The sequence below is a fragment of the Mustela putorius genome, unplaced genomic scaffold (genome assembly GCF_011764305.1).
Source record: "Mustela putorius furo isolate JIRA1106 unplaced genomic scaffold, ASM1176430v1.1 tig00003983_pilon_pilon_pilon, whole genome shotgun sequence".
NCBI lineage: Eukaryota > Metazoa > Chordata > Mammalia > Carnivora > Mustelidae > Mustela > Mustela putorius.
The window spans coordinates 12,999,502-13,023,198 of NW_025422123.1; the positions used below are offsets into that span (position 1 = coordinate 12,999,502).

Here is a 23,697-nt window from a genome sequence, read left to right on the forward strand (position 1 = left end):
AAAGAAAAATAAAGAAAGCAAAAGAAGGAAGGATGGAAGGATAGAAGAATGGAATGAAGGAAGGAAGGAGAGAGAGAAAGTAGGGAGGGTAGAAGAGAAAAAAGGAAGTAAAGAAAGGAATCTGAGTGTTCATGAGAAAGGGGGCAAGACAAGCACACAGTATTTTTTAAGTGATTGTCATGATATAGAAACCAGACAAAACAGTGCAAAAGAAAGAAAGGAAAGAAAAGAAAAGAAAGAAAAGAAAAAAAAAGAAAGGACAAGAAAACTATAGGCCACTATCTCTCATGAACGGAGATGCAAAAATATCTTTAACAAAATATTAGTAAAAACAAATTTAACAATGTATAAAAAGGACTATACATCATGATCAAATGAGATTTATTCCAGGGATAAAAGGCTGACTCAATATTAAAAAATCAATAAATGTAATCCATCACAACATGCTAAAAAGAAAAAGCGTATGATTATATCTACTGATGCAGATAAAGTGCTAGACAGAATCCAATACCCATTCATAATTAAAATTCTCAGCAAATTAGAAATAGAGGGATATTTCCTCAACTTGATAAGAAGTATCTACCGGGGCGCCTGGGTGGCTCAGTGGGTTAAAGCCTCTGCCTTCAGTTCAGGTCATGATCCCAGGGCCCTGGGATCGAGCCCCGAATCCAGCTCTCTGCTCAGCAGGGAGCCTGCTTCCTCCTCTCTCTCTCTCTGCCTGCCTCTCTGCCTACTTGTGATCTCTGTCAAATAAATAAATACTTGTGATCTCTGTCAAATAAATAAATAAAATCTTAAAAAAAAAATGAAGAATCTACCAAAAACCTATAGCTAACATCTAGCCTAATAGTGAAAGACTTACCTCTCAGATCAGGAACAAGCAAGGATATCTGTTGTCACTACTATCATTCAAACTTCTATCATTCAACATATGTTCAAACTACTATCATTCAACATATGTTAAATGATAGTAGTGACAACAGATATCCTTGCTTTGGACTTTAGAGCCAGTGTAATAAGGCAAGAAAAAGAAATAAAAGAAGAAAAATATTCTTTACATAGAAACTCTCAAAGAATCTATAACAACAGTTGTAGGATTAATAAGTACATTGAGTTTTGCAAAGTTGCAGATACAAGGTGTACACTTAAAAATCAGGTGCATTTCTAAAAACAGGTAATGTACAATTGAGAATCAAAAACTTTTAAAGTGGGGCGCCTGGGTGGCTCAGTGGGTTAAAGCCTCTGCCTTCAGCTCAGGTCATGATCCCAGGGTCCTGGGATCAAGCCCCACATCCGGCTCTCTGCTCATCAGGGAGCCTGCTTCCTTCCTCTCTCTCTGCCTGCTTCTCTGCCTACTTGTGATTTCTGTCTGTCATATAAATAAATAAAATCTTTAAAAAAAAAAAAAAAAAACTTTTAAAGTACCATTTACAAAAAGCTCCAAAATAACTGAAATACTTTGGTATAAATATAATAAAGCATGTATAGGATCTGTATACTTAAAATAACAAGACATGTACTAGCAGATAAATAATGTCTGTAATTCAGCTAATTATATGTTAGCTAGGATATTAAATAAAGCTCAATAAAAGTTTAATAAAAATTATAGTATTATTCAGAGTAATAAACACATTCCTTGACTAAATTGCACCCAGTTGTTGGACTATATCTTCTCAAAGCATATCCTTTTATACCCATATTTTTTTAAAAAGACATTTATTTATGAGAGAGTGTAAGCTAGGGCAAGGTTTGGGGAGGGACAGAAAGAGAAGGAGAGAAAGAATCTCCAGCACACTCCCCTCTGAGTGAGAAGCCCAATGTGCAGCTTGATCCCAAGACCCTGAGATCCTGAATGGAGTTGAAATCAAGAGTCAGATGCTTAACTGACTGCACCACCCAGGCGCCCCGTTTTATACTCATATTTTATTTAATAGATTATTTAAAAACAAAAATTATTAAAATCCCACTAAAACTAACTGCTGTGATTTATGTAAGATCTGTTAAATAAGTAATGTCTCCTTTAGATGTAGTAAGTTGTAGTTTTTATAAAAATTGGCTTTTGTTTCTTTTGTGTTCTATTACTAAAAAATTTTCTTGATTTGAATCCAAGCACTCTCAAACTGTATGTAAAAAAGCTAGTAAGAGTTGAGGGATGAGTAAATGTCATCTATCTGAATAATGCAGGCCCTATATCAAGCCAATCTGAAAAAAATATTTTGTTCTGGCTGATTTGCCAAATATTAAATTGAAGGTCAGCCACATGCACATATCTTTCATGGAGCACTTGAGAATTTTCTCCACTTTGCTCAGAGAAAGAATCTCTCTCCTTCACTCAGCACTGACTGCTAATATCAGTTGCTATTATCCACAGCATTCCTGCTCTCTGTTTCCATAGCTGTTATCTGGGGCATGAAACTACCTTCCAGATATCCAAAAGAACTTTCTTCATACCCTTAATTCCTCAACCTCCTGTTGCTCAGGATTACTTATTAGTTGGTTCAGCAGACTATCTAGTCTACCTGTTTGATTTCTATAGGATTATACTAATTCTGATACGAAATTACATAACTAGAATGATTATTAAAGGGATATATTTTAGCTAAAATTATTGTCTACAGATAAATAGCCATATTAATAGATGCTGCTGCACAACTCTTACTAGTAACCTATTCTAACATCATTAGTGCTTCATGGAACCTAATGAGTTATCTAATAATATATGGGCATTGTATGTATTTTTTTTTCCTTAGAAAGTTGATTACTTTTTTCTCTTTTGATTTATTTTTAAAATTTAAATTCAATTAATTAACATATAATGTATTATTGGCTTCAGAGGTAGAGTTCAGTGATTCATCAGTCTTATATAATACCCAGTGCTTGTTCTTAAAACCAAAGCAAAGCTCACCAAAATTTTAACTGGCTTCAGCACTTTTCTGGTAATGACACCAGGGGCTCTTAAACGAATGGCTTCTAAAATACACCACTTGATTAGTGGGAGTTTCTTCAAGTCATCCTCAGATACTTTTATCTTATCTTTACCTGCAAAGAGAATTTCAAAAAAAATTTTTAAAAGGTGGACTTAAAGAAAACAGAAAGTGATTTCTTGGAAGCTCATCGACATAGGTTAGAACCTGCCTCCAACCACAACTGTTAGCATTGCCATTACTTTTTGCATACCAAGTTTAGTAACTGAGTGCCTCTTTTTATTGTTTTCCTCTTACCAAGATCAAATGTATGCCCCACCCCCCAATTAACCCACTGATTACTTCAAGGTGATGGACTGGGATCCAACTTTGGTCTTCACCTTCCTATGGCTATCAACATCAATGATTAAGATAAGGTCCATCAGAGAGGTGCTCAGTTTTCACTCCTTTCATTCTTTCTTGTCCAAATTCTTCTTCTACTTAAGGAAATAGCAATAAAAGATTGGCATCAGAAGCATAAAGTAAAAAATCTGAGAAGCCATCTCCCTTACTATTTCTACCTCTTCCCTGAGGATTCATTTTTAGTTTTGTCCTTGATTTTTAAGCAACTCTTTTTTTTTTTAAAGATTTTATTTCTTTATTTGACAGACAGAGATCACAAGTAGGCAGAGACACAGGCAGAGATAGGCCCCCTGCTGAGCAGAGAGCCTGATGTGGGGCTCAATCCCAGGACTCTGAGATCATGACCTGAGCTGAAGGCAGAGGATTAACCCACTGAGCCACCCAGGCACGCCTGTCCTAGATTTTTCAACCAGACATTTCAGAAGGCCCAAAAAGAACATGAGGAAAGGGACAATGAGGCACATGCATTACATCTGGAATGAGCTCTCCCTCTAAACATAGGGCATCAAACACTCTAATGTAATATACATACCTCAGCTTATGTTTAGATTGAAGATTGAACCTATAAAAGGATTGGGGTGAATCTTTTCTTTTCTTTTTGAAGATTTTACTTATTTATTTGACAGAGAGAGACAAAGCGAGAGAAGGAACACAAGCAGGGGAGTGGGAGAGGGAGAAGCAGGCTTTGCGCTGTGCAGAGAGCCCAATGCGGGGCTCGATCCCAGGATCCTGGGATCATGGCCTGAGCCGAAGACAGATGCTTAATGTCTGAGCCACCCAGGTGCCCCTTGGGGTGAATCTTTTTATAACCCAAAATATGGTTAGGGTCTTTCAGCCCGATTAGATATTTCAGTTAATGGTATTTCAAATGAAATGTTTACATTTTGAAAATTATTTAAAACAACTCAGCTTCCAATTTACTTTTGATAGCATTTGCTTTACAAAATTCAACAACATTGTCAGTTTAGTTAAGTCAACTTTCACATTTGCTTCCCAGCTGTATTGGGAAAGAATGGGTAAGAGTGGAATGTAAGATCTCCAGCCCTGTCTCTCTTAGACTCTGGATAAGGCTAGTTCTAAAGCAAGCCCAGCCTGCAGGAAAGGTTGAGGTGGGTGCTGCCTGGGAGATCTCATCTGTCAGTACATACAGAACTCCTAAGTAATCAGAAGCAAATGTTTTCAGTTGGCTTTTTGAGCTATAGTTCTATTAGTATCCATAGGGACATCTATATATTCCATTCAACTTGACAGATTCTTGAGCACTGAATCAGGACCAGGAGTTGAGTTAAGCTTTACTAGGGTTACAACACTTAAGGCATTCTTGCAATACACTTAGTCTACTGGGAGGTAAGAGACAAGCCCACAGTTAGCTGGTATACCATGCAAGCAAGAAAACTGTTCTGTGATGTGTAAAATATTCCAATATTTTGTTAAAATATAAAAGCAGGGAGGTTCACGTCCAACTAAAGGAAAAGCAAAAAACTCTCTGAGTGTCTTCCTCTAAAGCTACAACTATTAGTTCTTTGCAGAGAGTAGACCTTAGCAAATAAATATCGAGTTAACAAATGGTCCAACATCAACATGGGGAGATGAATGAGTGGATATTGTAGGCAAAGAAAAGAGGAAGAGTAAAAGGAAGACTGTGGAAAGCTTGGATATGTTCAGAAAATGGCAATGCCTGTAGAGGGCCTAGAAGGTGAGGTAAATGTGATGGAACAGTGACAGGTCCACTGAGGCCATTACAGGCCATCTTCAATGCCATTCTGGAAAATATGAAGACTAGGAAATTTCAGGACTTCCTGTCTTGGGCCAAGAAAGGACGAAAACTTCACAATGAAACAGTGATACACAGCATTGCCCTTTTTTTTCCCCCTCTAAGATTTACTTATTTATTTGAGAGAGACAGAGACAGACAGACAGACAGAGAGTGGCAAGAAGGGGCAAAGGAAAAGGGAGAGGTTGTCCCAAGCAGACTCTTTACTGAGTGCAGAGCCTGATACGGGGCTTGATCTCACAACCCTGAGATCATGACCTGAGCTGAAATGAAGAGCTGGACACTCAACCAACTGCACCACCCAGGCACCCCCACAGCACTGTTCTTTATTTGAACAGAATTTGAACTTCCTTCTGCTCATTTGCTCAGACCTAAGTGACCTAATACTAAAAAGAGACAAATGACCTCTCGGACTTCTTGTTTAACCTTCACAGACAGTGTCTCACAAAACTGTTGCTTTTGCTTTCCCATAACAAGGATTGGAAAATAATAGGCATGCTTTCTGCATCTTCACAACCTAAATATAAGTTTTTCCAAATTGTGTTCTATGCAAGAACATGTGCAAGATGTTAAATGTTTACAGCAGGAAAAAGGTTTTATGGCCCACCAAATACCAGGAAATGTTAACATTCTACGGGTGACTCACTGAACACATTAGCGTATTATAGGTTTTGAGAAATCCCATAGTAGAGACCGCTATTTATGCCAACATTCCCAAACTTTTTAAAACTCCCATTACTATATAAGCATCATCAATAGCTCTTTAATGAGGACACAAAAGATCATTAGCTGTATAATGTAATGGCTATGGGTCCTCTCTAAGACAATTCTTCAAAAACAAAAACAAAAATAACAAAAACCAACCAACCAACCCTGGTTTTCATTTGTTTGAGCATTAGCAGCACATACCATATGCCTGGGCGTGCCTGTGGCCAAATTCCCTAACAAACAGTTACTGCAAGCCAAAGGAATTATTACCATCAGAAAACTATCTTGATATGCCATGGAAAGCTAATGGCACCAAAATTTTACTTCTTCCTACTTTTCTTGAAGTATCCCTGTACATTTTAAGCTAATTCAGAAAAAATAACTTAGAAAATCTATGCTTGGGATGAGAAATTCTTCATTTGAAAAAAGGAACTGAGTTGTTGCATAGGCCAGAGATACCACTATTCAATCAAATGAACAAACATTTATTTGGCATTTATTTAGTGCAGAGCAAAATGTTAACTAAGCATCAAAGGGATATAAGAAATTTAAGTTTGAAGACAATAAAAAGACAATTAATTCTCAAATTAAAGGAAAAGAAGGGTAAATTCTTTCCCCAGACAGTGTTAAAATGAGGAATTCTGAGGTTCTAATTTATGAGTTTATAAATGACATACAAATTTAAGACACTGTCTAACATCTGTTAAATGTTCAATACAAGTTGGTAGCTATTACTGTTACCATTATTATTAGTGTGAATTTAGTACTGACTCTCTAGAAGATTCACTTTTGCTCCATAGCCGATAAAGAGATTCTTTCCCCTGAAACCTCAGTGAGGAGAGAAGCTACAGTCTGAGAATCTATCCAGTACTAACCAGACACCGCATCTGAGGAAGTCTTTCCATCATTCACCCAGCAGACAGTTAGTGAGAACCTCTGAGCAGTGTCCAAGTGCTGAGGATGAAGACAAATGAAAGAGCCCTGGCTCTTAAGGAGTTCACAGTCTGATAAAGAAGCAAAGAACTAAAAATAGTAAACATGGGGTAAGTGTCCCTGCACTGAAGCATGCAAAGTGCTGTGGGACACAGTGGTGACAGTGATCAGACTGGGGTTGGTGGGGAGGGGTGGTTGCAAAGGAGAGATCAGAGAGGTTTCTCAGAAGAAGTAAAACCAGAACAAAGGATTGAATATGCAAAAATGAAGGACATGTACACAGAAGAGAAATTCAGCTGGCTGGAATAGAGTTCAGGGCAGGAAGTCATGAGACCAAGTGACTTCAGTGCTCCACTGCAGTCCCAGGCTGCCCATACCGGCTAAAGCCAGAGCTAGGGATAGGTGGCTCCTTTATCCAACCTCTGAGTGTGCCCTGGATGTGCCCCAGTTTCATTTCTGGGCTTTCTTCTCTCGTCTAGGCAGATTCTTTCTCTTGGGAATTCAAATAAATATCTTCTATAAAATACCATCAATGGGCTGGTTATATCAAGAATTTTACCTTCTGCCTATGATTACCTTCCTAAATTCCATCTTATTTTTATCCAATTGGCTTCTTGACAGCGTTGCTTGCAGGTCTAAAAGACATCCTGAAGCATGCTTTGGTCAATACAGAACTCTTTATTTTCTCCACTGAAATAAAGCTTTTCCTCCCTTGGTCTTGTTATTACTGAAAATGGTAGCAAAATGTGTCTAGTTGCTCACATCCAACACCTGGGAGTCATCCATAATTCATCCCTTCCCCTTTTACTCCCATTTAATTAATCACCAAAACCTCTTGTTCCTGTTCACAAAATGGATCCTACCGCCATTCACATCACTCCATCTCCAGAGCTACCAGTCTTGTCCAAAGGCACCATCATTTCTCTGCTGCGCCAGGTGATAGCCACCATCACTCTCCCTGCTCCCACCTGGCTCTGCTATAATCCTTATGCAACTCAGACTTAGTCAGTACCCTGTGCAGATCCCATTAAGGGCTTCAATGCTATTTAGAATCAAATCCAAAGTTCTTACTTTGGCAAATGAGACTGCATCTAACCCTCTCATCTCACACTGAATCCTGGGGGCTGTGTGACCTTTAGAAGTGATCCAACCTCTTTGTGCCTCAGTTTGCTCACCTATAAAATAGGAATAATTAAAGTATCTGCCTATAAGGTTGTTGTGAGTAAAGCTCTTACAGCTATGACTGGCACGTGGCCAAAACTCAGTAAATGCTACTGTCATCATTATTATTATTTCTTTTGCCTTATTCCAACTGTTTGAAAGGCTAGCTCCTTCTTATCCTTCAGACCTCTGCTAAAATATTTTCTCCACAGGAAGCCCTTCCCTTACCAGCTAATGTCTTCCAAATCACTAGCAGGTCATTTTGCTTCCTTTAATACTCCTGTTAATATAAGAAATAATTTGGCTTATTGTTAACTGATGGATATGAGCCCATGTTTTTCACAATCTTGTTCTTTCTATTTTTTGATGTATCCCTAGTATCTAGAACACTGTCTGGCACATGGTAGGCACTTGATATATTTTTATTGAATGAGTAAATAGATGAATGTCTAAAATAGTGAAGGGATAAATCAATTAAGAAGTTTTTATTTTTTGAAACAACAATGGGAGGGATGCAGAGAAGTCAAATTTTGAGACATTTCTGAGAGAGAATGTGAGAATCTTCAAGTATATAAGAATTTACTGAGAACTTGGTATATGCTAGACCAGTGGTTCTCAAGCATTAAGCATGCCTCAGTGTGTCTCAGCATTTCCTGGGAGGCTTATTAAAACACAGCTCACAAGGCCCTACCCTCAAAGCTTTTGATTCAATAAGTCTGAAGTGGAGCCTAAGAATCTGCATTTCTGGCAAGTTCTCAGGTGCTATGGAGGCTGCCGGCCCAGCAACCATACTTTAAGAACATTGTCCTAGACTGAAAGAAGTAGAAGAAATGCTCAAATTTTATTAAATAATCTGGGTTTAAAATAGTTTTTATTACCAGTTTTTAAATGATATCTTTAACACAATGGAGGGAAATCTACTTAGTGGGCAAAATATAAGATTTAAGTCAGAAATTCTGAGTGGATACACAGTTGACCCTTGACCCATGCAGGTATTAAGGATACTGACTGCCTACTCTCCAGTCAAAAATCCATGTAATAACTTTTGACTCACCAACAATTTAACTACTACTAGCCTACTATTTTTTTTTCCTGAAGAATCATCCGTTCATTTTCAAGACAAAGAGAGAGCACCTGAGCACACATGTACATGAGATGGGGAAGGGACAAAGAGAGAGGAAGAGAGAGAATCCCAAGCAGAATCCACATTGAGTGTGGAGCCCAACATGGGGCTTGATCTCACAACCTGGAGACCATGATCCCAGCCAAAATAAAGAGTTGGACACTTAACTGAATAAACCAGCCCCCAATTGCCTTCTATTGACTGGAAGCCTTATTGATAACATAAACCGCTGATTATATTTTATATATTATGTATATACTATACTATATTCTTAGAACAACGTAAACCAGAGAAAAGGAAATGTTATTAAGGAAATCATAAGGAAGAGAGAATACATTGACAATATTTAGCGTGTTTATGAATACCATAAGTTTACATCATCTGTTTATAAGATAAATCATCTGTCTGTCAGTACCTATATCAATATTGTCCAATATATTTATTTAAAAAAAAACTCATGTACAGTTCAAGCCAATGTTGCTTAAGGGTCAACTGTATTGACACCAAAAGTCACTAGCTGTGCCATCTGTTCAAGATGGCAAAGGAGTTTTATTTATTATAACCCTAAAACTAAATAATGTGATAATTAACTCGGACCAAACTTTTAATTGGCCCATATTTCAGAAACGGTCCAAAATTTTATCTTTTTTTTTTTTTGATAAACATATATTTTTATCCCCAGGGGTACAGGTCTGTGAATCACCAGGTTTACACACTTCACAGCACTCACCCAAGCACATACCCTCCCCACTGTCCATAATCCCACCCCCTTCTCCCAAATCCCCTCCCCCCAGCAACCCTCAGTTTGTTTTGTGAGATTAAGAGTCACTTATGGTTTGTCTCCCTCCCAATCCCATCTTCTTTCATTTATTCTTCTCCTACCCACTTAAGCCCCCATGTTGCATCACCACTTCCTCATATCAGGGAGATCATATGATAGTTGTCTTTCTCTGCTTGACTTATTTCGCTAAGCATGATACGCTCTAGTTCCATCCATGTTGTCGTAAATGGCAAGATTTCATTTCTTTTGATGGCTGCATAGTATTCCATTGTGTATATATACCACATCTTCTTGATCCATTCATCTGTTGATGGACATCTAGGTTCTTTCCATAGTTTGGCTATTGTGGACATTGCTGCTATAAACATTCGGGTGCACGTGCCCCTTTGGATCACTACGTTTGTATCTTTAGGGTAAATACCCAATAGTGCAATTGCTGGGTCATAGGGCAGTTCTATTTTCAACATTTTGAGGAACCTCCATGCTGTTTTCCAGAGTGGCTGCACCAGCTTGCATTCCCACCAACAGTGTAGGACGGTTCCCCTTTCTCTGCATCCTTGCCAGCATCTGTCATTTCCTGACTTGTTGATTTTAGCCATTCTGACTGGTGTGAGGTGATATCTCATTGTGGTTTTGATTTGTATTTCCCTGATGCCGAGTGATATGGAGCACTTTTTCATGTGTCTGTTGGCCATCTGGATGTCTTCTTTGCAGAAATGTCTGTTCATGTCCTCTGCCCATTTCTTGATTGGATTATTTGTTCTTTGGGTGTTGAGTTTGCTAAGTTCTTTATAGATTCTGGACACTAGTCCTTTATCTGATATGTCGTTTGCAAATATCTTCTCCCATTCTGTCAGTTGTCTTTTGATTTTGTTAACTGTTTCCTTTGCTGTGCAAAAGCTTTTGATCTTGATGAAATCCCAATAGTTCATTTTTTCCCTTGCTTCCCTTGCCTTTTGCGTTGTTCCTAGGAAGATGTTGCAGCGGCACAAAATTTTATCATTTTTATAGCTACAAAGATGCTATCTTCGTCTTAACAAAAATGCCAATGCACCTTCTGGAGGTCATTGACTTGAGCTTACACATAGCCATATATTCATGTTCTGTTTTTCTTCTCCCTTTTATAAGGCCAGAAAAAAGGCACAGGCTGGCCTGGCCAAATGCATCTTGTCATCTATTTTTGCAAATAAAGTTTTATTGGAAGACAGCAACACTCGTTTGTTTATATATCGTCTAGGGCTGTTTTCACATTAAAATGGCAGAGTGGAGTAGTGGTGACAGAGACCTTATGTTCCATAGAGCCTGAAAGAATTAATATATGGAATAATATAGAAAAAGCTTGTCAATTGCTGACTAACCGGCATCAATTCCTGACTAACATGCTGGTTTGCTCCTCAGTGTACTTCCTTTTGCTCAGAAGTCCAGATTTAATTCTAGTACTATAAATTCTCTGTGATCTCTATTATACATATCTTTTATATAACTAAGTCAACTGGACAATGGTTAGCAAAGAATCTGAATAATCCTGTAGTCTATGGCTACTTTGCACAGAAAATATAAACTGTCTCTTAGGAAAAGAAATGTCTTTGTTTAAAATATACTGGGGTGCCTGGGTGCCTCAGTCAGGTAGGCGTCTGCCTTCAGCCCAGGTCATGATCCCACAGTCCTGGGACTAAGCCCCACATCAAGTTCCCTGCTCAGTGGAGAGCCTGCTTCTCTTTTCCCACTGTCTGCCACTTCCTCTGCTTGTCTCTCTCTCTGTCAAATAAATAAATAAAATCTTTAAAAAACATACTGTACTGTAATGGCCTCTAAATCACATTCATAAACAGAGGGCACATGGACACAGTAATGTTAAGGAAAACAATTTTCTGATACTTCCCTATTTACTCTTTTTTAAAATTGGTCTATGTAAGAAAAAACTGTGGTTCAGTTCTCGTTCTCCACCTCCCTAATGTAATGAACTTTTCCTCACTTTATAATTTGCCTCCCAGTCATCTTGATATTCACACTGGTGCATTTTCCCTGCAGTATAAAAATTTCTTGAGTGCCAAACAAAAGGACAAGTAGAGAACACATTGTACCAAAAGGAAAAGCCCTTGAAAGCAAAGTAAAGCAGACACAGAAAAGAAATACTGAAAGCAGGTCCTGTTTCATCTATTTGTCCACTAGCACACAAACCATACTGGCATTTCCATGTTTGTTCACGCGTCTATCTTAGAACTCAAAAGTGAGATGAGCATCAGACGACACAATCTGAATGTCCTTGGTGAGACAAAGGGAGAGTCCCTGGCACTGCACAGGAAGTGAGAAGGAACTTGGAATTGCTGGAATCTTCAAGGCAAGTAAGACAAGTCTAGAGACTTGAGAGAAGAGAAGGGACCCAGTTACATAGCACCTAACTGATTACCCAATAGGAGGCCAAGGAAGAGCAATGGCAGGTAAGACTTTTTTTTTTCTTTAGATTTTATTTATTTATTTGACAGAGAGAGCGAGAGAGAACAAGCAGGGGGAGCAGCAGAAGGAGAGACAGAAGCAGGCTCCCTACTGAGCAGGGAGCCTGACATGGGACTGTATCCCAGAATCCTGGGATCATGACCTGAGCTGAAGGCAAATGCTTAACCTTCTGGACCACCCTGGAACCCCAAGACAGACAAGACTTTTGAGAATAGAATATTCAACTTGATGTCAATACTCAATTTTAAGTTGTTTCTGGCTGCAACATATTTTTCTCTTCCCTTGTTCCATATTTTTAGTATTTTGAAAAGTTTTCTAAAACATTGTCTTAAGTTAACACTTAGGGAAATAGAAATCTTGTGATGTCCAGTGAGGCAATGCAATACCAAAAAGGGGCAAAATATGCAGAAAGCAAAAGAGAGAAGGAAATGAGAAATCAGCAAAGGCAAAAGCCAGGAGTCAAGAGAAAACTATATGATATACAAGCCTCTACCTCTTCTGCCTCCCCCATTCCTCCCTCCAAGGATTCCTAGAATGCTGGGAAGTGATTAGGACCAATTTCACTTTTATCTTGAAAACCAAGATGGCCCCAGTAAGTGAGGGCTTTCACAAATGAAAGCTACAAATAAATCAGCGGTGACCTACATTTTAGATTTTAAATCTTCATTGAAAAAATTATTTTCTCTATGAAAATCTATTTAGAGAATCTGCATTGGACAATCTCTCCTTTTTTTTTTTTTTCTGTTTTACTGCAGCTATGAGATACAGAAAATAAATATTTTTCTACTTGATCAAGGATAGATGACTACCAAGGGCCAAGATTTGTGTTTAAAATCAGAACTCTAGGACTCCAAAGTGACCTACTTTGACCTACATAAGACAGGCATAATTTCAGCCTAAACAGTTTGAACTCCAAGAATAGTGAAGTGTCTGAGCTCCTTTAATAAATAAGTAAGTAAGTAAATAAATAAATAAAATTAAGTATCCTTATTAAACTAATTGAATTATAAAATGCAAAAAGTGTTTTATATTATATAACAGAAACAAAGGTTTGTTTTGAGTTCAAAATAATATTTAAAGTCTTATATGATATATAAGTTGTTGAAAGAACTTTCTAGGTCCAAGAAGAAGGCACTCCTGCTCAGCGGGCTATATCAGACACTCAGATAGCTTTCATGTCCCTGTAAATGTTCCACTTGACCAGAAACACCCATTGCTTCTGCTGGCCCATGCCAAGTCACGTCTGGGCTCTATATTTATTATTTTCTTGTTTCTTTTCACTCTAAACAAGGTTGATAATGTGGCCCCAGCCAATATTTTCTATTTGTCTCTTCCTTGTTCTTTATTCCTTATCATATAAAACTTTCCTACCTCCCACTCCATTTTGCGAAAAGGAGACTGTCCATTTCATGAAGTGTTAAATAACCTTTGTTTTTATCAACTAAATTGTGTTATCTAATATTTTTTAAAAAACAAAATGTATGAGAGATACAGAGTACCCTTGGAAAATAGATGTTCTGATAAAATATTTTTAGTTTTCACATCCCAGTGTGATGTTGAACAAACAAGGTAGTATTATGAGACTAGACAAAGGAAAAGCAAAGGAAATATGCTAAGTTTTCAAACAACAGCTTTAGGTTAAAGACTTTTCTTATTATAACTCTTAGAAATGTTTCTGTACCCATACTGTGCATATTTCAATGCACCTCTGTGGTTTGCTCTCCCAGCATTTTGACTCTAAAAATAGATGGCTCCATTGGAAGATTGCCAAGGTAATCATCAAAAGAGCTAGAGCCTAATGGGGAATGGGACCAGAACAGAAGACAACCAGGGAAGAAGCTATGGGTGACTGGGGGTAAAATTCAGAAACCATCTGTTTAAGTCTTGGCATAAATGCAATAAAGGTCAAACCACATCTTAGGTTATTTGAAACCAAACAAAAGAAAGGACGATTTTGTATTCAGAAACAATAAAACATTGCTAAAATATAGATGGTTTGGGGATTCCATAGGCATGGTGGCAAGCATGTTACAACACAATCAACCATACGTATTAATCATGTGTTATACTGGAATTCTATTATGTTAGCCGGTAATTCACTCAACATAACATTTGCTTCCTATCTGTTACGTGCCAGCCCAAGCATAGGTGCTCTAACAGGTAGGAGGAGAGTAATACTAATTTATAGACCGTCTACCTGCCCGCTATCAAGCCTCAGAGATAATGTGCCCCAGGAGACAAGCTTGAATGTGTCAGAGCTGCCTTCAAATCTCTGTCCCTGTTTACCGCGACCCACCACTTCCCTTAAGAGGAGAAAGAGAAGAAAGGAACGAGAAAGACACAGCCCTGAAGGACTTTGGACACAAGGACACAAAATACTATCTTTTTATAAATGACAATAATATTAGCTTCACAAGAGAGGAGGCAAGCGCTGGAGATGCTCGTCCCCACTTGCCTACGGCTGGGCTTTTGGCTAAGCCTCCATGCTTGAGTGGGACTCACTCAGGCAGAGAGAAAAGCAACTTAAATTCCAAACTTAATCATAAAACTATGATTTCTTGGACTTTAAAAAAGGAACATGACTCAAATAGGATCACTGAAGTCAGTTGTTCTTTGTAGCTCCTCTGGTTCCTTAATATTCCAAGCTTCTTCTCCTTACACACACACACACACACACACACACACACACACACACCAACACACTCAGGTGCACCTGGAAACAGTAAGTGACAAAGTATATAAAATATAAAAATTATCTATCTATAGCCCAGGAACAACATTACATAAAGATTTAACTAACAATTTTGGGGAAATAATCCCTGTTTGGATGGAAAAGAGGGGAACAGTAGGCATTTGCTGAGTCATTCAGACCTTTCAAGACATAAATCTGAGGAGTCTGAATCAGAAGGTGGGCTTGCAAAGTGCGGGGTGAATACTGAGGAGGCCCCGTGCTCCTCCACAGTGAAAAATAGGTGTGTTGACCATCCAGGGACCCACAGCAAGATGATGAAGAGCAGATTGTCAGCTCCCACTGAAATGCAGAGTATATCCCTGCGCATTCCAGCACCTCTTCCTTTACTTTTGAAAGCATGGATTCCCAGTTCTGTTTGCCTCTCTATGCTAGGAGATCCTCACAAACCGCTGCCTTTTCATAGTCATGGAGCAGCCTGCTTAAGCTATCTGAAGCTCAGGTGTGTACAAAAGGTCACAGCATGCATAAAGGACAATGAGCCTAGGATAGAAGGACATGAGGCAGAAGTTGAAAAATAAAGGAACTGATGTCATAACCTTGAGCAACGATTCCCACCGAAGCGTGACCAAGACATTTGCTTCCCAAATTTTATAATAATTTGTTTAAAAAGAAAAATCAAAGCTAGCATTTACTTTCATCTTATTTAGGGAAATTATATAACCGCTTTGAAAGGAATATTGCAGTTCTAAAACTTCTACTCAAAAATAATAAAGCACTGACATCAATTGCTGACAGAAAATAAGGGCAAGAAACCAGCTTTCTGGCATGTTTTCTCAACCAGGGACCTCAAGATAAGCTCCTGGGGGTAAAAAAATCAGTTTTTAGAGAAAAGAGACAAAGCTAAAGAGAACTAATAAATAATTTACAATATTCCAGAGGGGGAAAGAAGTATCTTACATCTACTCCTTCACTTCAGGAATTTTAAAAACTTCATAGGATAAACAATGTTCAAAATTTCAATTTTTAGCCTCTAATTTATTCCAGCAATAATTTCTTATTTACAAAATTGCTGCTGTCTTCCCAGGAGAAACCTATATTCACTGGGAAAAGTTAGCACATCTCAAATAGAGCGAGTAAGAGTGGATAAAATGTCCTGAAATAGATAATACTATTTATAACAGGTTTTATATATCAGATGACCCTATAACAGTAACAGGTCGTAAGAATGTGCTAGTTACAGATTTCTGGAAATTTTTAGTGAGATGAAGATTTGTTTTTTGGCCTGTCTCCCAAATGGGGAAAGCAATCACTTTCTACATTTAAAAAGATGTATTATGACTCCTGATTATTGGAAAGGAAAATTAATTTTTAATTTTGGATAAAGATTCCAATGACCTTTCCCATCCCCAAATATGTACCTCCCTCTATTCCTGAGGACTGAGAGATAGTGAGAGAAAGGTCTAGGACAGGCATAGACCAGAACTGAGAAACAAGGGGTAGCAAGGATGGAAAGAAGAAATGATGAAAAGAATTAGAGAGTAAGCAAGGTTACAGAGCGAAGTTGTTTAAGCAAGAAGCAAATTTTGAGGTACTTAACTATTTTGCAAAGCAAGACCCAGATTTTCCCTAATGTGGTGGATTGTATTGGGGGCTAGACCTTTTCAGGTAGTATGAGCCCCAAGACCAGGCCCCACTGATATCAGTAGGACACAAGCACACCACAGCCAAATGTCTGTAAACAGGGAAAAAAAAATCAATTTAAATGAATTTCTAGAGCAGATGTGAAAGGAATAAAGGAGAGTCAAAGAGTGTGTTGAGAAAGGGAAAGACTGTTTTACTTTTAAGAAGAGAGAGTGATGGAGAAAGGTCAGCGGGTAGTGGGACCTGAGAAACAAATCAGGGGTTCCCTTGTTGTGAGAGATCTGAGTTAAGGACCTATCTCACCATGACAGTCTTCCAATCTCTAATCCTTCCTCCCCCCCCCCTTTTCCTCTCCTACCTTCTTGCCTCTTTCTCCTCCGTCTGGGAGAAAGCTCAGATCCTTGTCCATGTAGTAGGGGGTGACTCTGGATTTATGGCATCTGATGATATAGAATGGGAGTTTATTGGGGGTCCTAAAGTCATTAGGGAATAAATATGATTTTACACACACACAAGAAAAGAAAAAGATAATGAATTAAGGAAAATGTAGAAGAGCTCCCTCGAGGTCAGTTCTATCCCGTTGCCTCCTTCAGTTATCTCAGAAACCTTTGGAATATGAAGAAAGAACTACAGAGGGAGGTCCATGCAGAAAAGCTCCAGAAGTGAGAAAACATACACAAAAGATAAGATATTTCTACCCTTCTTGAAAATAGAAGGCTTGCATTCCCATACCAAGTAAACTGTAAGCTTATTGCGCTGAGACCCTGCAAAAATTTGACTTAAAAATCAGTATTCTAGGGGCGCCTGGGTGGCTCAGTGGGTTAAGCCGCTGCCTTCGGCTCAGGTCATGATCTCAGGGTCCTGGGATCGAATCCTGCATCAGGCTCTCTGCTCAGCAGGGAGCCTGCTTCCTCCTCTCTTTCTCTCTCTGCCTGCCTCTCTGCCTACTTGTGATCTCTCTCTGTCAAATAAATAAATAAAAAATCTTAAAAAAAAATCAGTATTCTATGTTATCTCTCCAATATGTCTTTGAGGAAAAAAAAAAAGTCTTTGGGTCTTTCTTTCTTGCACATGGACCTTACTGTACATGTTCTGTGAGACAAAACTCGGTAAGATATTAAATTAATAGAAAACAAAAGGGCGAGATGAGAGTAGATGAAAGATGATGAAGTATGTGGTAGCTACAAAGTTAGGTGTTTTTAGCTCACTGCAGTTTCCTATGAATTCTTGATAGGTATAGTCTCTCCAGTGACTGCAGGTTTCTAGACTATTAATTCACTGCAAATGTTGATAGCTTTTTAAAAGAGCAAGTGAGAAAGAGAGAGCGTGATGTGGGGGCAGGCGCAGAGGGAGAGAGAGAATCCCAAATGGCTTCATGGCCAGCATAGAGCCTGATGTGTGGCTCTACCCCCACGAAGGTGAGATCCTGACCTCAACTTAAATCAAAAGTCAGACCTCAAGCAATTGAGCCACCCAGGGGCCCCACAAATGTTGATAGTTGAAACTATTGCCTCAAGAATGTGAAACAGAATTTTAAAAATGGTTTTCTTCCTATAATTTTTTTTTTTAGTCTTGAAAGAAAATATCATGAGTTTGCTTGTTGGTAAAAGGTAAATAAATAAGGGTTGTGCTCATCTGTTGTTTTTCCTGTACCAACTTTTGTTATAGAAGCTTTATAATACATGTTAATATCTGGTAGGACAAATTTAGTCTTACTAATTTATATTTCCACTAATTTTTCTTTTTATTTACTTTTTTTAGTTTATATTTTAAATAAAAAAATATTTAAGCCATTTAGTTAGCTTTCCCCACCCCAAATCCATCGGAATTCTCACTAAAATTGATTAAATATATACTGACTTGTAAAGGGTTGGCATTTTCATGACATTAAACCTATCTGTCCAGGAACATGTGTGCCTTTTCTCTTTATTTAGGTTGTTTGGTTTAAAACTATATCTCTATAAAACATGCTAATTCCTCTATATAGGTCACGTCCTAACCCAATTTCTTTATACAAGACAAATACCACTTAAATGAATAGGAAGGACAGATGTAAAATTAAATGGAAACCTTTAAAAAAAAGAACAAACAGGCAGTTTAAGGCATTGGTAGTGGATACAGATGTGAAACCAAAGAAGCAGCTGAGAGACTGCCCACAGATTGTGGGAATGTGAGCACCGGGGGATTTCTGGGCATCACTAGAGGCTAGCAAACCACAGTTCACTTTCCCCTTACAGCCCCAGCTTCTTTCAAACCCTCAGTGATTTTGGAACCTCCAGCTCTGGTTCTTCTGATTTTTCTAGGGGTAGACATGACTTTTTGGCATCTGAGGGATTTAAGATGAAATTTTATTATAAAAAAGACATGTTCCTATCATGGGGAAAGCCAGCCTCATGCATCCAGTCTTTGGACTCCAACTCAGCTGCCTAAAAAGGGGCCTTGGGCCTGGAGCGCTGATCACCAGGAAATACAGCGCCCACGAGGCCTGTGCTGGTCTTACTGCCTTGTGTGGGACTATCCCTCCTTGTCTCAGGTGCAGTGAATGCCCCCTTGTCTCAGCTTAAAGCATGTGCATCTTATGGCATCTGGCCAACCCCACTGTTCTATCTGTCCTTCCAAGGGGAGAGGGCATAGCGTCCTTTCCACTGAGGCCTAAGAGGGGTAAGCTGGAGGACCAACACCCACTACCGAAGCTGAGTTTGCGGTCTCTTCTCTATGAAAAAAAAGTGCTGTTCCTTGCAGGGCTTCACTGCACTGTGTTTTTCCTAAAGACTCTGGTACCAAGCTGCAATCAGCAGAAGCTCTTAGAATTTTGCTCTGGGATTGATAACCAGTTCAAGGTACTTGGGCTGACATCAGTTGAAACAGTATAAGCACTAACCTTTTAGAAGTAACCTCTGCTCGGTGACTTCAGTTTGGCATTTATAACCATAGACTGAGTCTCTTTGAAGGAGGTAGTGATAGCAATGGACTGAGAAAGATAGCAAGGAGGGGCCCCTGGGGTGCGCAGTCACTTAAGCATCTGACTCTTGATCTCAGCTCAGGTCATATTCTCAGAGTCGTGAGATTAAGCCCCACATGGGGCTCCATACTCTGTGGGGAGTCTGCTTATCCCTCTCTCTCTCAGCTCCTCCCTGCTGCTCATGCTTTCTCTCTAAAATAAATAAATAAAATCTTAAAAAAGGAAAAAAAGAAAAAAAAGGCACCAAGGAATGCAATGTTGCTTAGAACAGGTTATTATTACTGATGGAAGATCAGGAGTTGATAACCCACAGACCGACCCTCCACCCCACCCTTTCTTCCAAGACATACATGTATAATAATATCCCAAATCCCATTCTATCATTTCGAGAAAAGTTTAAGGTCATTACACCAAGTCATCCATATAAGATTCTCTCTGAAAAAATAATACTTTGTGCTATTTTCAGAAATATTTCTTTCATATATTGAAAAGAGGTTATTGGTTTCTCCATTTACTGGAATATGAAATGAAGCCTGCTTTATAATTACAGTGACTTTTTCAAGGAATAAAGGACATAGTCCAATTGATAATAAACACGAGGGAGAGAGATTGCTTCCAGAAGACAACAATAGGAAGATAATAAAATGTTAAATATACTTTGACCTAGAAATACCCTTTATTTATTAACTCTACCTAATGATTCTGAATTTTTAGGTGTTCTCTGGAGACACATCAACCCAACCTCAAGGCCTTTACCTAAGTATTTTCTAAAGGGAAGGAAAGATTATCAAAATGCCTGAATAATAACCTGACAGAACATGCTGAAAAAAGAGCCATGTCAGAATGAAAAATGTAGAGGATAAATAAAGCAGATGAACAGTGCCCACTGAGTGAGATAACAGAAGACTTAATAAAATGAGGAGCGCCACAGGATCTGTCTCCAAGCTTGTAAATTTGAACAGGATATCAAATGATCTATAGCTATCCGAGGGATCTCTCTTAGCTTGTTGAAGTGAGGCAGTAAAAGAATGACTTCACACATAATTTCCCGAGTTGTATCAGAAGACACACATCAGGTATGAAAGGCAAAAAATGCTGGTGGAAACAGGCACCTGGGAAATCTCTCATGGGATAGAAATCTTAAGGGCATGTCTCACGTTGGCCTTCATGGCTCAGGTAGTGGATTGGAGAGTAAAAAGTTGTGCATTCTAAAGGGATACCATCTTGTCTGTAAGGTCAAAGGAAAAGAAGATAAGAAAATTCTATATTTAGAGTGGAATAGAACAGTTCCAGATGGAATGTCCTGCATTAATAAATTCTTCCTTAGGTAATCAATGTATGATCTTCAAGACTGATGAATGAAAAGCAGTTTGTGAGAAGCTCCAGCATAACTGAATGTTTGCTGGGCCCCTTCAGTATTTAAATAGCTGGACTAGCAAAGGAAAACAAGACTATGCAAGAAATTTCCTGTATAATGTTATAGCCTCCCAAACCTCCATGTTGAGTTCATAATGAAAGGCAAACAGTAGAAGTGGAGAGAAATTTCTTTTTTTTTAAAGATTTTGTTTATTTATTTGATAGACGGAGATCACAAGTAGGCAGAGAGGCAGGCAGAGGGAGAGAGAGAGAGAGAGAGAGAGAGAGAGAGGAGGAAGCAGGCTCCCCGCTGAGCAGAGAGCCCTATGCGGGGCTCGATCCCAGGATCCTGAGATCATGACCTGAGCCGAAGGCAGAGGCTTTAACCCACTGAGCCACCCAGGTGCCCCAGAAGAGAAATTTTTAAATAATTTTCCTCTGTTCATGACTCCATCCAAGTGTCCTTGGCTCTGCTATTCGATCACTTTTCTCAATATTTTGGGTCACAGAGGGCTAGGAATCTATCACAGATGCAACTTTGGCTATCAACCACCAAGCCCTGGCAGGTTGCAGAGGGGATAAGGAAGTGAGCTTCTTCGGTTAGCAGGAGGGACTCAGGTCTTTAATATGCCAGGATGGAGTCCTCCAAGAATGTTGTTATTGGTTGGCAAGATGGTATCGACACATATTCAAGTGGAGGGAAGTTGTATACAAATTATAATATAGGTAAGAAGTGACTATAGGTAGGGTTTCAAGAATAAATGAAAATGTTTAAATGCAAGGAAGTAAAACTAGTTAAAAATAATACAAACTAATTAAAATAATACAAACAACATGGACTTTGCCTAGGACGTCACCATACGTTCCGAACTTCATTTCTCACTCTGCTAGTTTTTATCCTTGTTTATAATTAGGAGCAGAGACAGACTCTTTTCTCACCAATGTGTGGTAAGTGTGGCCATGTAAGTCAATGCCATCATGTAATAGCATCTGGCCACTCAGACAGTGTTAATGTCAGTATGTCTCCAGTCAGGATTGCTGGTAAATCAGAACACAAGGGAGCCAGAAAACAATGGTTGGCAATGAGTAAATTTTCTCCTGTATACAGTCACACTGTTAGTGAGTGGCCCAATTGAAACTCATGAATCAAGTTCCTGACTTAAATCCAATGGAGATTTGGTAATGTACCTTTAATGATGCACAAATGATAACTTTATATAAAACAGGGATCATTTCTACATAGATGCAGTTCTATTAACTAATCTGGCTCCTTGTAGGGACAGCTGGATGGCTCAGACAGTTAGGCAGCTGCCTTTGGCTCAGATTATAATTCCGGGGTCCTGATGGAGTCCCACATTGGGCTCTCTGCTCAGCAGGGAGTCTGCTTCTCCCTCTGCCTGCTGCTCCCCATGCCTGTGCTCTTTCTCTCTCTAGCAAAAATAAAAAAATAATAATCTGGTTCCTTGTACATTAACATACAATTTTATTAATTTTTCCTTTAAATAAACACACAGTAAAACTGCATGAAAAAGGAGTTAATGCTCCCTTACATTAAAAAGAATAGGTCGGAAGGGCCAATACAACCAGCTAAAAACTTCAACTGCGTTTTTGTTTTGTTTTTAAGATAAAATGACCCTCTCCTGGTGGGCAGACATTCACCATGGGAGTCCAGAATTAGAAAGGAAAATTGCTTTATAATAGTCTAAACAGGACCCAAATGTTAATGCCCGAGATTGCTTTTGCTCATTTGCTCATAAATATGAGTATTTATGCTGGGTTGGTTAATCTTGTATGATCCAGCAGTCCTTTAATAGTTATCTTGAAAATACAAAGTATAATGATTCTAAAAATGCAAGAAGCATCTAAATATATATTCCTACACCTTAAGTAAAATAAAAAAGGGGAGAGAAGTAAACCATCATGTCAGGTTAATGGAATGACACTTAAATTAAAATGCAAATACTTAAGAAAACCAAATATGGCATAATACATGGTTTAATGTTAAAGTAAAAATATGAGGAACTTAATTTTCTTCTTAGAACAGTTCTATGGGCACAACATTCACTATATTGAGAATAGATAAAACCCTAAAGGAAGAAAAGGAGCTTCAGAAAAAAACCCTTCCCTTTTTTTTATCAAAACACATATAAACTCTAAGTTGTGGCTTTTTCAATAAACAGAATAAAGAAGATGTGCATTTGTCTTTGGTCAATACAAAGGTGTGTCAGTTAATTATTATTCCATTTTTAAAAATTCATAGTTTATACAAGCATGAAGTTTCTTGAGAATGGTGAGAAGCCTTAACTGTACTTTGACTGCTGGCGTGGAATCTGTTAGCAAGGGGTCACCTCACCTGGGAACAGGTAAGGGATGCATGTGTATATGTACACAGATATACAGATATAAGGGTACATAGTTACATTTATTAATGTGTTTATATTTATAAAAAACTACTAATGTATTATATTTATACTATAAATGTATTATGAAAATACATTTATATAGTAATAGAATATGCTTATTTCCTATCCTCATGTACATATGTAAAGGTATATATATACGCATACTGATTTTGTTAATTTGGTCAGTGCAATATCTGAACGCCATGTTTCAGTAGAAGCTTGCCTACCACTAGCCAAAAAGTGCCAGATTCTTGCTTTCTTTGCCACCCTTGAATGAAGACATTACTATGAAGAAAAGACTCTACCAGTCAGATCAACCAACCCAAGCTTCGCATCAAGAGTTAGTGATCTAAAGAAGTGTAGACTGCATGAGTGTTTGGT

The 23,697-nt window shown here is 38.5% G+C and overlaps 1 protein-coding gene across 5 annotated transcripts in view; it reads right to left on the minus strand.

Annotated features, from left to right (window-relative positions):
• The window catches only part of LOC101676932 (24-hydroxycholesterol 7-alpha-hydroxylase), a 90,960-nt gene that overhangs the window by 26,703 nt on the left and 40,560 nt on the right, over positions 1-23,697 (minus strand). For all 5 annotated transcript variants that reach the window (XM_045071028.1, XM_013061695.2, XM_004739764.3 and 2 more), the window contains one exon: positions 2,906-3,039. In XM_045071028.1, the coding sequence (XP_044926963.1) occupies positions 2,906-3,039 (134 nt within the window). The remainder of the gene's footprint in view (positions 1-2,905; positions 3,040-23,697) is intronic.